The 17,059-nt window shown below is 46.6% G+C and overlaps 1 protein-coding gene across 1 annotated transcript; it reads right to left on the reverse strand.

Annotated features, from left to right (window-relative positions):
* Positions 1-241: 241 nt before the first annotated feature.
* Positions 242-16,458, reverse strand: AAR2 (AAR2 splicing factor). The gene is made up of 5 exons (XM_024559664.3): positions 16,412-16,458; positions 16,087-16,152; positions 12,951-13,759; positions 9,530-9,759; positions 242-724 (listed from the first exon to the last, which is right to left on the reverse strand). The coding sequence occupies exons 3-5, from the start codon at positions 13,705-13,707 to the stop codon at positions 557-559; spliced, it is 1,155 nt and encodes a 384-aa protein (XP_024415432.2). The 5' UTR covers positions 13,708-13,759; positions 16,087-16,152; positions 16,412-16,458; the 3' UTR covers positions 242-556.
* Between the last annotated feature and the right edge of the window lie 601 nt (positions 16,459-17,059).

The raw sequence follows: 17,059 nt of genomic DNA on the forward strand, positions 1-17,059 counted from the left end.
CAATTGTCTTCTGTGTCACACCTCCCAGTCTGGGGCTCCTGAGTGGTCCGATGCCCATGTTTTCTGTGATGTGTTTCCAGGCAACACGAGGCAGGCAGAAATCCTGGCTCATCTCCCTGCTGCCCTCTGTTGAACTTAAAGGTCACCAACTGACATCTCAGACTCCTTGGTGGTCCAGGGTTTCTTGTTTTCTAACCATTCTGTGGAATGAGCAATCAGTTCTCTTGGGCTTTTTGCTCAATTTCTTCTCATTCAGAAGGAAGTAGGTTGCTGCTGAGGCTGGCCTCTCCCAAGAGCTTCAGAAAGAGTCCACCTGGAATTCAGTCAGGTCAGCACCAAGGCCAGGATGATGGGGAACCCACAGTGGGCCTGCAGGATGGTACAGCCTCTTTGGCACTGAAGGAACTCATTTATTGGTGAGGGAGGGAATTCTGGCCCCATCTCTGCAGAACCTGGTGGGGCCGCTGCTCTGGCAGGTCCCAGAGAAGGGGTGAGTGAAGAGGTCAGGACTGCAGCTGGGTGGGAAGGGGCCTCCCCTGGCTGAGAGCACTCCCAGTTAACCAGTCTCCACCCCCTCGGGGAGCTCCACCACCACTGGGGCGCAGTCCTCAGGCTCTGCTTCAAAGTCCCACCGAAACTTCTTCGTCAAGTGAGCTTGGAACTTTTCAGCCTTCTGCCTCAGGGTGGCATCCACAGCAATGCTGCAGGCAGAGGAAAAGAAAACCTACAGAGAACAGAGGATAAGTCACTCCTGAGAACACAGAGGGAGCCGAGAAAGCTGTGGAAATTTCCTCATGGTGTTCAGCTCTCTGGGGCGGGTAGATCAGCTGCTGGTGGCACGGGCCCAGGACACCTGCTGTGCTCCCCCAAACCAAGAAAGAAGGTCCAAACCCAGCTGAGAAGCTGGGGCAGGACTAGAATGGAAAATTACCCTCTGGGGCAGAGCTGCCCCACTGAGAGTAAGGCCAGTGGGGCCCTCAGTCTGGCCCGGCCCCCCGGGGAGATCTACTGGGCACCTGGGCAGTAGCTCCAAGGAAGAGGCAGTAGCTACACCACCTGGTGCTAAAAGGGCCGGGGGGGTGGGGGTGGGGGGGAGGCTTGTAAGCCCCTGGATCCCGTATAGCCACAGGCCCCACGCCGGTGAGGCTGAATCACTGCTCTAAACTAAAGGGGTCACAGGCTGACAGTCTGAGGTCTCTGTTCCCCTTAAAAGCTGTCCCTGATGTTCTTTTTCTAGAATTGTGATAACGTATATACAACACAAACATACTATTTTAATCAATTTTTTTTTACCTTGTCAAAAAACTGTGTTAAGTATACATAACAAAATATTTACATTTTAGCCACCTGAAGTGCACGGTTCAGTGGCACTAAACGCGTGCGTTGTCATGCGGCCGTCACAACCATCCATCTCCTGAACTTCTTCCATCTTCCCAAAATGACACTCTGAACCTATTAAATAGTCACTGCTCATTTCCTCCTCCCCCGGCCCCTGGCAGCCGCCACGCTACTTTCTGTCTCTAGGAATCGAAGACTCTAGGTACCCCACGTGAGTGAAATTATAAAGTATTTATCATTTCGTGGCTGGCTTATTCCCTCACCACAATGTCCTCAAGGTCCGTTCATGCGGCAGCCTGTGTCAGAATTTCCTTCTGGAGGCCGAAGGATATTCCACTGTATGTCTGCGGCACATTTCGTTTTCCATGCATCCGTCAACGGCCGTTTGGGCTGTTCGTCCCTTCACAGTACTGCTCTGCACTTGGGCGTAAGACATCTCTCAGAGTCCCTGCTTTCAGTTCTCCTGGGTCTGTACCCAGAAGTGAGGCTCCTGGATCGTAGGGAATCCTGTCTGATGTTGTGAGGGGTCACTGCGCCGCCTCTCACAGCGGCTGCGCCATTGTGCGCACCCTTGACAACATCTGCTGCTTTCAGTTTTTCTGGGTTACAGCCATCCTCACGGGTGTGAGGGGGCATCTCACTGTGGTTTTGATTTGCATTTCCCCAATGATTAGCGATGTTGAACATCTTTTCATGTATTTATTTGGCCATTTGTGTATGTTCTTTGGAGAAATGTCTCTTCAAACCCTTTGCCCATTTTTAATCAGGTTGGCGTTTTTGTTGTTACTGTTCAGTTATTGGAATTCTTTAAATATTCTGGATAGTAATCCCCTGACCCCCTGTTTTGATGTTCTTTTTCATTCAGCTCATCTAACATATACATGGGCAGGGGGCAGAACCGTAATTTTCTCTCCATCTGAGTCTCCATCCCAGACTGTCCTAGGTCCCAGGCCCTTCTAGGAGTAACAGCAAACCCATTACCCCACACACTGCTTTACCGGTGTCAGAGAAGTTTCACAGAGGATCCCAACGGATCCTCAAAGCGCCCCGGAAGACCCACTAGAATGCCTATTTTTTTAGTAATGGGGTCTGAGAAGCACTGGATGACCGGACCAACGCTATCCAGAAAGGAAGTCGTCGTTTTTCCAGACTGCCATCGGCTTCCCGCAGGACCACCGCACAGGCACAGGAGCACGAGGGCGGAAGATTTTTGGTCACATTATGCTCGTGCCACAGCAGGCCCACAGACCAACATGGAAGGAACATGGGCTCTGGGGGCCTTGACCTGACAAAGGTACAGGTGTACTCTGCAGCTGATTCCTTGGACAACACCCCTTCCATCTGCTTTTCCACTATTTTTCCGTGTGCAGGAGGAGCAAACCTCATTTTCAGTGGCCTTTGTTTAGAGCCATTTTGTTGGAGTGACAGGGGACACTGTCTGGTAGGGACAGAGTAATGTGGGAAGGGGGGTGGCAGCAGAGGGGGTTTTACAGAATTTGGTTTCATTAACTTGGGAATCGACTAAATAGAGGAGTGGGGAAGCATAGCCACAACAAAGTACCAGATCAATAACTAATTAGAGGGGCTGTGTGGGCCTGGTGGCGAGAGGACAGTGGGGAAGCTGGCGGTCTGTCTGTAGGCAGCTAATGGAGCTTGCCGTGGAGCGCTGAATATGGAGCCCAGCTGAACTGTGGGGAGGGGAGGGGCCTGGTGTGGGAAGTGGAAAAGCCTTGTTTCAAACAAGGCTTAGCTCCACAGGCCCTACATTCCCATGAGTCTGTCCCCAGAGGTCCTGGGGAATCTGCCAGCTGAATTATCGAAAGCCTCTTCCTATTCCCCTCTGTATTTTGTACATCACACTAGTCTCCACACAGCCCTTCTCCCCAGCCACGCTGAACAGTGTGACCCAAACATGCTCTACACACATTTCTTCTACTTATAACACCCTCCCACCCTGTCTTCTCCTCCTTCACCTTGCTAATTTCTACTAGTAACTCAGGCTCAGCGCAGACATCACCTCCTTTAGGGTGTCTTCCCAGGCCAAGGAGATGGAACAGGTGCTCCTCCATGCTCCCCCAGCACCCAGGGTTACCTCAACCAGAGCCTCAATCACAATTATGTAGCAGTCCCTTTACAGCTGAGCTCTCCCAAGACACGAAGAGCACCCCCAAAGCAGTGATTCTTTCTCACGCCTGCATTCCACTCCTGGCACAGAGTCTGACACATAAAAAGGACCCATTCAATGTTTAACGAACATCTATGAAAATCCATTTCCGGCTCACTTTTGTACAGTGCCTGGCACCAAATAACTGGTCAGTAATTATGATGGTTTTGGACAGAATAAGGGCCTCATCCTGGGGAGGAGGTGGCTTATTTATCAGGCCCCTGCATGACACCAGCTTACAAGCCACCTCTGTGAGACATGCCTCTCACAAAAGCCCAAGATGAAATGAACTGCTCCAACCCCCATTCCTCTGGCACGGTGCCTGAGCTTCCACTCCAGCACTTCGCACACTGTGCTGGCGTCACAGCGACCTGTGCACCTTAAGAGTAGGAAACGAGTCCGAGGCATCAGTGTGCCCCACAAAGCATATTGCCTGTCACAGAGTTGGGGCGGTAGGATATGCACTAAAAGGATAACGAGATGTAGAGATTACCCTGCGTTTGGCAATGGCCAGCAGAGAGAGGCTGGAACAGTCTGGGTCCATACTCATCACTCGTCCTTCCCACCCATCGCTCAAATGCTGCCTGGTAGTAAAATCAACAAGAAGCAGGTAAATAGAGGCCTTCAGTCTGAAAAATAAGGCTTCTAATTTGAAAAGTGCTTTGTCCTTTTTAAAGAACTTGTCAATCTAATCTTCACTACAAACCCAGGAGGAAGGAGGACAGGAAATTACTATTCCCATTGTACAGATGAGAACAGTGATAAGTGCTGAGCAAATTAAGTGATAAATGTCGAGCAAGATCCCGTCCAAGGAGAGAAATCCCAATCCTTTTTCCCTGCCAAGGCCTTCTTCTGGTGTTGTCGCAGACTTAATGCATCCTTCACATTTTTAGCATTGCCCTGTGGGGAGCCAAGGAGCTTGGAGACCAGGTGCTTCTGGAACTGTCCCTTCTGCAGGCCTCCAGGATCCAGGGCACAACCCAGATTGACTTTTTTTTAAAAAAAACAGACTTAAGAAAATCAACTTTACTGCAACATAATTTACATACAATTAAATTCACCCATTTTAAGCATTTAATTTGTTTTGACGAATGTAAACATCCATCCAAACACTACATGATACAATCAAGGCGCATATATATATATATATATATATATATATATATATATATATATATATATATATATATTTAGAGTTTTTCATTCAGAATCCAGTTCTGTGAGTTTGGAGGGCCATATTCCATCCCTAACAGGATACTGAATAGTTCCAGCACCTTCACAAACTCCCTCCTCACGCTGCCCCTTAGTGGTCAAACCCTCCCCCTATCCCTCGCCCTGACACTCACGGCTCTATTTTAATTTTTGTTCCTATGGTTTACAAACTTCGTATTTTTAAAGTAATTTAGAAAAGATGTTTAGACAATATCTAGTTTTCAAGCGCTAACTTACTTTGATTCTCTTATTTTTAGATTTAATGCCTTCCTTAGGAAACTTTGTAATGATCTGGTTATTTTACTTATCAAAGTGAAACCAAGTAAATACTTTTTAGCATCACTGAGAAATGAATCATCTTAACATAGAAGGATTAATCCTGGATATTTTCAAAATACTTTGAAACAGGATAGTAACAGTTCACAAACAACTGCATTTATTTAAAACTAAAAGCACAGCTATTGGGTATTTTTCTTTAAATACAAAAGAAGATCTTACTACTTTTATCACTAAGTCTGTGTATTCTAAAATTAAAAATTACTTCAGTCATAAATGTAAAGGCTTTCTTTTAAGTCCAAGTTAACTAGAGTTCAGTCAGGTCACCTTGAGAAATTTAAAATATCAAGGTAGGAAGCTGAGTCACTATCTTATCCTACTTTTTGGCTAGGCAAAAAAGATGAAATTTCCTAATTTTTTCAATTCCCAAATGATTACTCAACTTAGAATAAAACCAGCCAGAGGTAGAACATTTTATTTCTACTTGCGGAAGAAGAAAGTGGTGCTAAGGCGAGACTATCACTTCACAATGATTACCAGGAAAGTGACAGGAACAATTCTGAAGTCGGTTTAGAGAATTTGGGTTGCTTCATCTGGGGCTCTAATACATGAGGGCCCCACAGGCTTTAGAATCAAAGCTCAGCCTTGCCATCTACTAGCTCTGGTGATCTTGGGCAAAATTATGCGACCTTTCTGATACTTTATCCTCGGGTGTAAAATGGGATTATATCCTTAATTTTGAGCATTGTTTTGAGGGTTAGATGAAATAATGCACAGTAAGTGTGCAAAACTAAGACAGCTGATTGCAGAAGGTGCAGGAGTAGGTAGGTGAAATTTATCATGGCTGGTATGATGATAAAAACACTATAAACACCACTGTTAGAGCCAATGTTTTCCCTCAAGATTTTACGAAGGACACTGGCGTTTAGAATACTCTCAAGAAATGAAGCTGGAAAGCATATGTGGCCCATTATGACTAAAAGTATTTTAAAAAAACAGGTTACGTGGCTACATGCCTAAATGCTATGCAATCAGCATTAAGACTTCTTATTTTGTACATAACTCACTTTCTACCACACTATTAAATTCAGATTATCCTTTCAATGGTTTTAAACAAACTGTGGTGACTCAAGTAGCTTTAAATAAAAGAAAAAGCTATTTTTATAAAATGAATAATTTTTATTCAAGCTAAATCCATGGGATTTGTAAAAACCAGTGGCATCTATTCAAAGGGACCTCTAATCGCAGAGGCCATTACGTGGCTGATTTCGTACACGTTAATGTGGCTGCCTTTAAGTGCTTCCACACACAAACACCAGTCCCTCTCCACGGGTAGTAGCCATTTAAGCTCCTAAGTGAAAGAGCCAGTTCCACTCACTCGACTACCTGGGGGGAGAGCAGGCGGCTGGCTGAGGAAGGCTTTTATGGGCTGATTCATTCAGTCATAAACACCCCGAGTGAGTGAGCGCCTCTGTGGGGGGGGCTGCATTCTTACTGCCAAGGGGGGGGCTGCATTCTTACTGCCAAGACGGCTTCAACGCAACTCTCCACTAAAAATGTCTGTAATATCTTTCTATGTGCCCGTTGAAATCTCAGTCATCCTTCAAACTCATGGTCAAATGCCACCCCTCCTCCTGCAAAAAGCCATTCCTGATCCTCTGTCCCCTCGAGTCTCAACCCCAGTCTGAATTAAGCAATCTCTGCTGCTCTTAACATCCTCTGATGGGACTTCACTGTTCACACCTACCATATTAGGGTCATCTGTACACTGCCACAGGAATTACACACTTTACTCACCTAAAAACACCCAAGAACACTGAGTGAGGTAAGTGCCAGGCCTCGACTGGGCGTTCGAAATAACCAGGTGAACAAAAATAGGCTTTGGGTGAAAGCTCATGGCTCAGTGGGGCAGCCAGGCAGACACTACGTGCATGTCAGCAAGCACAGCCTGCGCAACACGACAGTGACAAGCACGAAGCAGGCTACCAGTATGGAAAAGAGGGAGCTTCGGTGTGGCCTCACAGAGTGGGACGCTTTGAGGGCATCTGGTAGGGTAAACAAGTACACACCAGGCAGAGGGAAAGTCAGGTTCGCTTCAGAAGGCATGAGACTTTACACCCACGTTTTCATCAGTCATGCCAGATGAAAAGTTCGAGAGATCTGCTGTGCTTATAGTTAATAATACTGTGCTACACATTTGAAAAGTTGTTAAGAGGGTAGACCTCATGTTATATGTTTTTTTACCGCGACTTTTTAAAAAGGAAGGCATGAAACAGCACAGCACGTCTGGGAACTTGCAAGGAGACCTCTTCACTCAAGTTGATGAAGGAGAACAGGGAGAGGAAGGAGAAGCTAGAGAACAGGTGACAAGCCAGAAAAGAACAGGCCTGGTGGTCCATGTTTGGGCTTTTAACATTCTGTGCAGTGAGGAACCGCAGAGAAATAAGGTCAGACGTGCATTTTAGAACGTCAACTGGGGTGGCAAGAGTGGGAGACAGATGCACTGACAAGAGCAGGCATGGACGCTGCCAAACTCTGAGGCAGCCTCGATGAGACCAAAAGACCTGGGCTAGGAAAATGGTTTCTGGGCAGGACCGCCTTCTAAAACACTTACGACTTTCTGGAGTTACTTGGTTAATTCATTTATTTACTCTCCCCCCGAAATATAAGCCGAAAGTCAGGGACTCTTTCTGCCTTGCTCACAGCTACATTTCCAGTCTTAGAACAAGGCCTTGTACACAGCAGGTGCTCAGAAAATACCTGTTCAATCAATGAAAAAATCTCTGCAGGGCAGGAACCCTGTCTAATCCCTGACACTTTCAGGAGAATGTAATATTTAAAGAAAAAATGCTCACAAATACATCTTGGATTTTCCCAAATAACAACATTAAATTTTCTTGGTGAAAAGTCCAAAGACAGAATTCTTCCACCCATCAGCTTTGCACACCCCACCTGGGCATCTAGCAATCCAGCTGGGCCCTTTCTGCTCCGTAAATCATTGCTGGCAACAAAGCCTCAGCAATCAGAGCTCAGCTATTTGTTGTGCTGACAGTGGTCAGAACAGCCAGCAGCACAGGGTGGCCCTCCCATGTGTGCATGACAGCATCAACAGGGGCTGCACACGGGGTCTGCACATGTTCCTGTGGGCGCAGCCACTGCCAGAGGCCAGTTAGCCGGCTGACGGCTCCCACTCCTCTGCAACCTGCAACCCTGCACCTCTGGCGGGGATTGTCCCTGCAGAGGAAGGATAAAAGGATTTCACTTCTCTGTTTTATCAGGAACCAATAATAGGGCAATTTTATAACTCTTCTGAAGTGAAATACACCAGGCTCAAGCCATCAGCCTGACTGACTCATCCCCATGGTCTGCACCCTCAAGTCCTCCAGCTGCAGGTTTTAAGTTAGCTGCCTGCTCACAGAGACTCTTCCAACAGTATGTTTTTAGAAGTGTTCTGTACCTTTGAGAGGCAGGCATGATGGTGTCTCCACTCCAATCAATCAAGAATCCTTTTGGGGGGAACTACAATACATTGTATTCAGTATGCAACAGCCTAAGCGCAGGCCCTAAACAAGACTCGGGCCTGGGTACAAATCCTGACTCTGCCACTTACCAGCTGTGTGAATTTACATAAATAACTTAACCTTTCTGAGTCTCAGTGTTCCCATTTGTAACACGGAATAATCCTCCCTGCCTGACAACACACCAGAGATTAAATGAGGAAACCCATGTAGCATGATAAACATGGCGCCTGCTACTCAACGGGCACTTAATGAATGTTCATTCTGTCCCTTACTGGGGGTGGGAGTGGGAGGTGAAGAGCCACCTTGTAGGGAGCGGGCCTTGTGGGGTCTCACACACAGGGAGAAGAAAGCAGTTCATGGAGCAGAAAATATGGAAACTGACATCTTGCAGCTTCTGCCTCTTCTGTGCTTGAGAAAGTTACAAAGTGTGAGTGGCAGAGGCTGTCCCAAGACCATAAAGGAAGCTAATCTGTTTGCAAAGGGAGGAAATAGCACAGGATGAAGATTGTAAGTTGTTTGAAGCTTCTTCCCTAATTACCACTCATAATGAAAATTTAATTGCCAAGTTAAAAGCAAATTTCACTTTTTCTGTCAGAGAATCTCTACAGAAACTGGCACATTTTGTTTGAACAGGAAATCAAAGTTACTTTAATGATTAAATGAGATCTAAGGAGCTGCAGATGTTTCCCTGGGAGTAACAAGCTCCCAAACTCTGTCCTACTGGGTTGCAGCTATGGCTACAGAGAGAGAAAAACTGTTTTGAGCTGAGTACCGCAACTCAAAGGGGTGGAGGTGATTCAAATTCCAAGCACCCCAGTGCTAGGCACTCTAGGGGCAAGTGGGGAGAGGGTGGTACAGAGAGAGGGTCTCTGGTATCAAGGAGCTTCCAATTGAGTAGGAGAGAGAGAACCAGGAAACAGCCCAAGATTAGGAAACTAAAATTGAGAAAACTTTGGGTCACAAAAGAATAGCAAGAAACACAAAGGCAAGCCTTCCGAGGGTGCAAGACACTGCTCACCTGTAAGGTGCTGGTGAGGAAGTTGTCCTGGGAGACAATGTCCACAAAGAAGTCTGCGGGGATCTCACCGAGCTGGTGGTACAGGATGGAGATGAGGTTGATGTAGAGGGTGTGGTGCTTCACCATGGCTTCCTCTGCCCGGCACAGGAGGTTCAGGAGCCGCTTCCAGTGCTCAAATGCCTCGTACACATTCCCCAGCAGGAAGCATACAAAGGCAAACTGAAGTTCACCTGAAAGGTACGGAGAGGAGAAATGACCCCGAGGAAGAAGAGTACCAGCTGACTCTGTGAGGCCGTCGACTGCACTGGACCTCGGCAAGGGGTGGCCTTTTCTCCTTGTCACTCCTGCAGAGCCTCGCATGGGGTTTTGCACCAAGAAGGTCCTCAATAGAAATGTCCTGAACTGCTATAAATGTGAATTCCTATAAAATCAGACTGCAAGAGGAGGTACACCTAGTATTTGCCTGGCATTTAGAGAGTTTACAAAATGTGCCCATGGATATTGTGCCAAGGGGATCCCAAACCTGGCTGCCTACCAGAATTACGAGGGATTGCTAAAATAAAGCTGCCCGAGCCTCACCCCCAGAGATCCTGGCTGAGGATAGACGATGGGACCTCAGTATTTGTAGCTCTAGTTCTGACGCAGATGATCTGCTTCAGGTTCAGGGAAATGCTGTATTACCCCACGGAATCCTCAGCCCAACTCCACAAGGTGGTCAGGGGAAAGTGGTTATTTGCCTCATTGTACGGATGAGGTCAAGGGACTTGCCCAAGGTTTCACATCTAACACTTGGGGATGTGAACAATGAAAAGATAAAACAGATTTCCTATTGGGTAGGGACAATTCTAGAGCCTCCCAGAACAGGAAAATGTGTGAGTACTTGTCCCAGGGTTAGCCTGCCAGCCAGATTATTTTTGTTTGTTTAATCACAGGGCTCTACGACTTAATCTCTGTGAGCAGGTTGGTGGCAAAGAGCATGGGCTCTGGAGTCAAACTGCCTGGGTTCAAATCTCAGCTCCACCACTTAGCAGCTGTGTGACCCTGGGCAAGTTACTTAATCTGTTTATGCTTCAGTTTCCTTATTTAAAGGTTCAGTGAAGATTAAATGAATCAATACATGTGAAGTATTTAAAATAATGCATGGCACAAAGTAGCACTCAAGAAATACTATTATTCCCGCATTCCCACTGGATGCCTGTCTCAAACAAGGAGATCCGAGGATCCAGATGCCGTTGTCTTTGGGCACGCAGCTGGGTCCCTGGTCACCAAGATGTGCTTTTGCTGATCAGAGATGTTCTGTCTGGCTTCAAACCTAATAAGGGCTTTTGTGGACCTACATGGAGGCCATGGAAACAACAGATGCACTCAACACCAAGCTCCTCTTTAAATGCATGGTGCTTGATCTGACACCTCCAGAGACCTGAAAAACTAGTTCCCTGTCCCTAGGCCTTTAGAACTAAGTTTGGTTTGTGTGACTAGCTAGCTACCTGGTCTAGAAATGTAGGACATTTGATCAATATTTTCAATATAGGTAGTCAAATTTTCTTTGTATGGGAGAGGTTAATGATGTGCTTTTTCAGTTGGCTTTTCCTGGTAAGTTTGTGAAAATATGAGCTTATTCTCTGAATTTAGGGCATTCATTTAAATTCATGCATTTCTGGCCTAGTCTAAAATTATATTTGGAGATCAGAAATAATTTCAAAGAGCTGTCATGAAGATATAAAGTTATCTCTGCAAGAGACCTTTTCACAAGATTACTTTGAAGAACTGAAATGTTTTAGAGGTAGAAAACAGGATTTCTATTCATTTTTAAGCCAGAATTTCAATTGTTACTTATTAAATGAAAGTGTAATGCATTAAGATGCACTCATTAAAATGTCCCTTTTTATCAGCTGAGCCAATGATCTGAAAGGTCCTATATTCAAATTTCTCACTGATCTTCCAATAGAAAAATATGCAAACACCTAGACACTCTGTACAAAAAATAGAAGTACCTGTTAGAAATATGATGAGTGTTTGCTGTCACTAGTAATCAAAGAAAACGGTCACCCTTAAACGATGCAGGGAGGCGGGGAGCCAACACCCTGTGTAGCCAAAAATCTGCATGTAACCCAACTCCCCAAAAACTTAGTTGTCCCTCAATATCCACAGAGGATTAGTGTCAGGACACCCCCTCTACACCAAAATTCGTGAATGCATGGCACAGATGAATGCACACAGCAGGTCCTCTGCATCTGGGGACTCCCAACTGGGGATCAAAAACGGTACAGGCACTTATTGGAAAAAAACCTGTAAATAAGTGGACCCTTGCAGTTCAAACCTCTGTGGCTCAGGGTCAACTGTAAATTGAAATAAGATGTCATTCTCCAACCATCCGGCTGCAAGAGGCCCTTGCTCAACTGCTATGTCAAAGGTGATAGGCAACAGCCTCCCAACAGTCGATGAGGATGCACGACCTTCTCCTGGCAACATGCATGCTCTGATCCAGCAATTTCAACCCTACACGTATGCATAGTACACACAAGAATGTTCACTAGACAGCACTTACAATAGGGAAAATAGGGACACCTTAAAGGTCCGTCAGCAATGCATTGGTTCAATAACTAGGGAACTTAAGCAGCCACTAAGGAGTAGTGACTGTTTCAGTGGCATAGAAAAAAGTTTATATTAAAGTCAGTTACAAAATAATGTAATTACTTTTTTGTAAAAAAAATCACATTCCACACAAATGTATCAGAGTTTAAGAAAGGCTAAAAGGAAACATATAGAAATTAATACAGAGAAAAGACTGAAATAAGATATCTAGATCTATATATGTAAAAGATAGAAAGTAACTATACCAAAATGTACAAAATGGTTATTCCTAGGCTGTGGAAATTAGAGTGAATTTTATTGTTTTTTATCTATGATGAAGATATTTTTGTAGTAAACGGGCAAAATAGAAACTATAATAAATTTTTAAAAAGTCACTGTCCTGGTCTAAGCCAGCAGAGACCACCACCTCGAAAGAGTCAGGAGCAAACCAAGGAGAGCAGTGGAAGGCCTGGGAACCAGGAGCCCTAGGCTCTGACAGCATTTCGACCACTTAGTCAAATCCTTTCCCTCTGCAGACCTCAATCTGTAAAATGAGGTGCTGGGCCGTGTCAGTGGCTCCCAAACACAGGACTGTCCACATTGGGTTCGCCTAGGGTTCCTGTTCACTACATAGACAGACAGACAGAAAAATCGCTGGGGCCCCGCTGCATATCCTTTGAATCAACCTCCAGGGTGAAGGCCCAGACATCGGTAGCTTTAGTGAGTGGGCTGGGCATGACTGCCTCTTAGCCAGGTTTAGGAACCACTTTCCTAGATAACCCCAGATATACCCCCTAATCTAATACCCCTCCCTTGGCTACTCCCAAAGAGCCTTGACCCCCCTCACCGAGCACATCCTGGGGGCTGCTGGGGAACTGCTTGCTGAGCACAGACTCCAGAGCATAGCTCAGGTCCATGCTGTGCCTGGTTATCTCTGCTGGCGTGGCACCTGCTGGGAACATCTGTGTCGGTAGCTTTGAGAAGCGGATCTCTGTCCCAGCTTTGGGCTTCATCTCAGGCAGCCGAGCCAGACCTTCCTGGTAGCTTTTGCACTCAGTGCCGCAGCGGGGTAGATTCTGCTCCACCCGGTCCTTGGTGTGCTTCAGGGAGAGCACAGGAAGCACCTCTGAGAAGGCACAGATCTGCCGGCTCTCAGGCTGCAGCCTCTCCATGGTGGCCTCGCTAATGAAGTTGGTGAGTGAGATCCACTTCTTCAGCGTGGGGTATGGGTAAGGTCCTAGGAACTGGTCCAGCTCCTGCAGGTTGGCCCTCATGGCCTCCACCTCAGTCTCTGGGGCTGGGGAAAGGTCTACCTCTTCCTGGGCAGAGTTCCAGCGCAGGACCGTCAGCCCCCGCTGCTGCAGGCTAAGGAAGAAGCCCATACGAGGGCCCACATCCCTGGGATTGGCCTTGTCCACAGAGCTGTAGTGGAGGAAGTGGATGCCTGGTGGAATCATCTTCACACCCCGGAACTTGGGCCCCACCTCCCAAGAGTTGTAGTCAATGCCAAACTCTGTCCCCTTGGGCATATTCAGGATGACCACAGTGGCCCCTTCAAAGAAGAGGCTCTTGGCAAGTTCAGGATCCATCTGCATGGCAGCCATGGGACCAGTGGTGGGTGACCAAAAGGAGATCCCTTCTTATCTTTCAGAAGAGCTGAAAAAGAAAGCAGAGTTCACCAGAACTTGGGAAAGAATGCTTCATTTGCTGAGCATTCTTGACATGCCAGATATTAAATCAAACCCTTAATATAATTATCTCCTTAATCCTTTACCACAACCCTGCATCAATTTTACAGATGAGAAAAAATGAAATCCAGAGAGAAGAGGATTTCTGTGTTTTATTTTAATGAGCAAGAACACTCACTTCACAGCTGGAAAGACACCAAAGACAAGTGACATGTTCAAGGTCACGCAAGGACATACAAAGTCACACAAATTAGTACCCTGCCTTCCAGGCCAGTGTACTTCCCAGTGTCCACCCAGGATCTGCTCTTGGATCTCTCTCTCACAATGGAGGATGAAAGTAGAGAAAGCCGGAATGGTCCACTCTAAACTATAACTCTGCCCAAAACCTACTGCTAGGGAGTCCCAGAAGAACTGAGGAGGATGACTGAATCAAGCACACACCCAGTTTCCCATAAACCTCAGGGAAAGCCCACAAGTGGACAGAGGTGGAAAGCGGTGCCCAGCATCCAAAATTCACAATAGACTTGGGAAGTGTAGAGCTTTGTAAGCACAGACCTCCCCTCCTCCTTTTACACACAAAAACCTAAAGTCCAAGGAGTGAAACGACTCCCCAAAGGGCCCACAGTCAGTGGCAACTCTGGACCACTCGCCCAGAATGGATTTGGGTGGCGCGGCTGGCCTAAGATCAATATTTAGAAGAGAAAGAGCTCAGAACACTTGCTTTACCTACCTCTGAACTACCCAGCAAGACATTTTGTAAAAACTCTGTTTGGCAGACAGACACTGCCTCTGTGGTATTTATAAGAATGGTTCCAACATTAAGTTAATTTAAAACAAACAATTATCTGACCTTCTAGTCCCAAGACACCTACCTATTCAATTCAACAAGTAATCACTGGATGCCTGCACTGTGCCAGGACCTTTACCGGGCACTAATAAAACATCCACAGGGTTAGGCAGTCACTGCCCTTTAGGCACTTCCGATCTAGCCAGATGTACGAACACGACCCTACGTTTTCACCAACAGTTCTTAAGGACAGTTGCCTGTTTAGTTCTTTTTACTCTTTGTATTTTAAGCAAAGACAAAACAAAACAGTGAGGAAAGGAAGACCAACCCTTTTCCAAAAATGTTATGGGCATATTTTACTCTTAACCCGGACACACTACAAATGACTCACTTTAAATCAGCGTTTATTTACAAACTTCAAGTCAAAATTTGTAATAGGTCAAGAAACAATTTAGAGAGGCTTAACCAGCATTAACTTTTTTAAATGAAAAGAACAGAATTTAAAAATTAGAGTGTATCAGGAGTGGAAAAGAGTTGTTCTCTGAAGCTTTGGGTTTATACACACTCTTGGCTGTGACATAAAATGTATTTGTTATTGTGGGTCACGGTCAAAAAAAGTCTGAAAGCCACTGCTCTACATAATTTATATGATCATCTTCCTTTCCCAGCCCGGAATTCAGAAGGTCCTTAATAAACATTTGCTAGATGCACAGCCTATTGCATTTAGAATAATTGCTCATCATTTAGCCACTTTCCCTTGTGGCGTCTGTGTGCTCTTCCTTGATAATGACATTCCTTCAATCTAATTCCATCAGCCTGTAATTCCATTCATTATATCTTCAGCCGCTGGCACGTGGCCTGACAGCAGAGAAGATGCCCTGGATGCAGAAAGTCACATCCATCCACTTCTCTTCACCACCTCCTGAATCCACGCTACCATGTCTCTCACCCAGAGCACGCGCCCCTTCGATCCATTCTCCACCCGCAGCAGAAGCGACCTTTTCAAAATGCCAGTCTAAGCATATGGACACCCACACTTAATGCCATCTGAGTGGTTTCCCAGGTGGCTCTTGGAAAACCAAAATTCTCACCATGGCCTACAAGGTAGGCATGGCCTGGTCCCTGCCTGTTTCATACTCTGCTCCCCAGCCAGCTCTCTGCTCCAGCCACATTGGCCACTTCCAGACCCTCAAACGGGGGCTCCCGACTCGAAAACTCCTCCCTCTCCTCTTCCTCAAATCATTTTTCTGATCTCAGCTCAATATTCTCTCCTCAGTAAAGTTTCCTAGGTCAGGCCTCTTGTGATACACTCACGGCGCCTTACGCCTTTTCATTTCACTTACTAGGTCTGCAATTTTGTCTATATTTAACAGAGAGCTGTCACCTCCAACAGATTTGCCTATCTGTTCCTCCACCACATAACAGACACTTGACAAACAGTTACTTAATAAAAACATGATATCCACTTTGTAGCTGAGAAACAGGCTCCTTTCAGGGAGAGACCTTACCAGAAAAGTTGCAGAGAGTCGGACAGAACCAGGTCGGGAGCAGTCACGGTCTCCGGTCCCCAAGTTCTAAAGTTGGGAAAAAAGCGAAATTACCCCGGGTGTCACAGGAGGTACTGGGGACAGTACCTCTGGTGACGGTTTCTCGCGGCTAAAGGCCTTTGGAGACACCAGGGTCCTACCATCGGCCCACAGACCCCAGCGAAGCGCCCTACTTCAGGGCACTCCGCGACCCCAAGCCGGGAAGCCGGGTGGCCTGGCTACCCAGCTACAGAGGAGTTAAACAGAGAAACAGAGGAATTAAAACAGGCCAGCAGGCCGCACTCACCCACTCCGGCACCGCGGAAGCGCGCCGGAAGTTTTACGGCGTTGGCGCCCGACAGGAGCTACAGAAAAAGAGGCCCGGCAGATCCCGCTGTCGCGGGAGAAGCAGTCCGCGACTGCAGGTTCCGCCCCATAAAACCGTTTGCTTTTAGTTTCTCGTTTTAGTTCCTGAACCGTGGGTAAAAACTTTTGTCAAACTGTGTATTTTATGTTGCGTTCCACAAACACATCCACCAGCCATGGTCCTTTGGTTGGAGCATCATGCTCATTTGATGATGCTCCATCATCAATGATGAGGATGCTCCATCATCCTCAATGAGCAGCCATGCTCATTTGGTTGGAGCATCATCCATAGACCCAAAGGTCAGGGGTTCAGTTCTGTCAGGACACTGGGTTCGATCCCTGGTCGGGGCACATATGAGAAGGCAACCAAATGAGCCACACAGGCCAGGGCCAGCCATAGGCCTTTGGTCTCAATCAGTCATGGTCACTGAAGCTGGGGTCAAGGTCATGGCTGCTTAGTAGCCCCTGCCAGATGCTCCAGTCATGGTCCTGGTCAGCCTATGTCTACCTGAGTGACAGGGTCACAGCTAGCCCATTATCTCCCCATCTTACCTTCAAACCACACTCAGGCCTAAGAGAGAGCCTCAGA

Source organism: Desmodus rotundus, chromosome 6, assembly GCF_022682495.2.
Source record: "Desmodus rotundus isolate HL8 chromosome 6, HLdesRot8A.1, whole genome shotgun sequence".
In the NCBI taxonomy this organism is placed as follows: domain Eukaryota; kingdom Metazoa; phylum Chordata; class Mammalia; order Chiroptera; family Phyllostomidae; genus Desmodus; species Desmodus rotundus.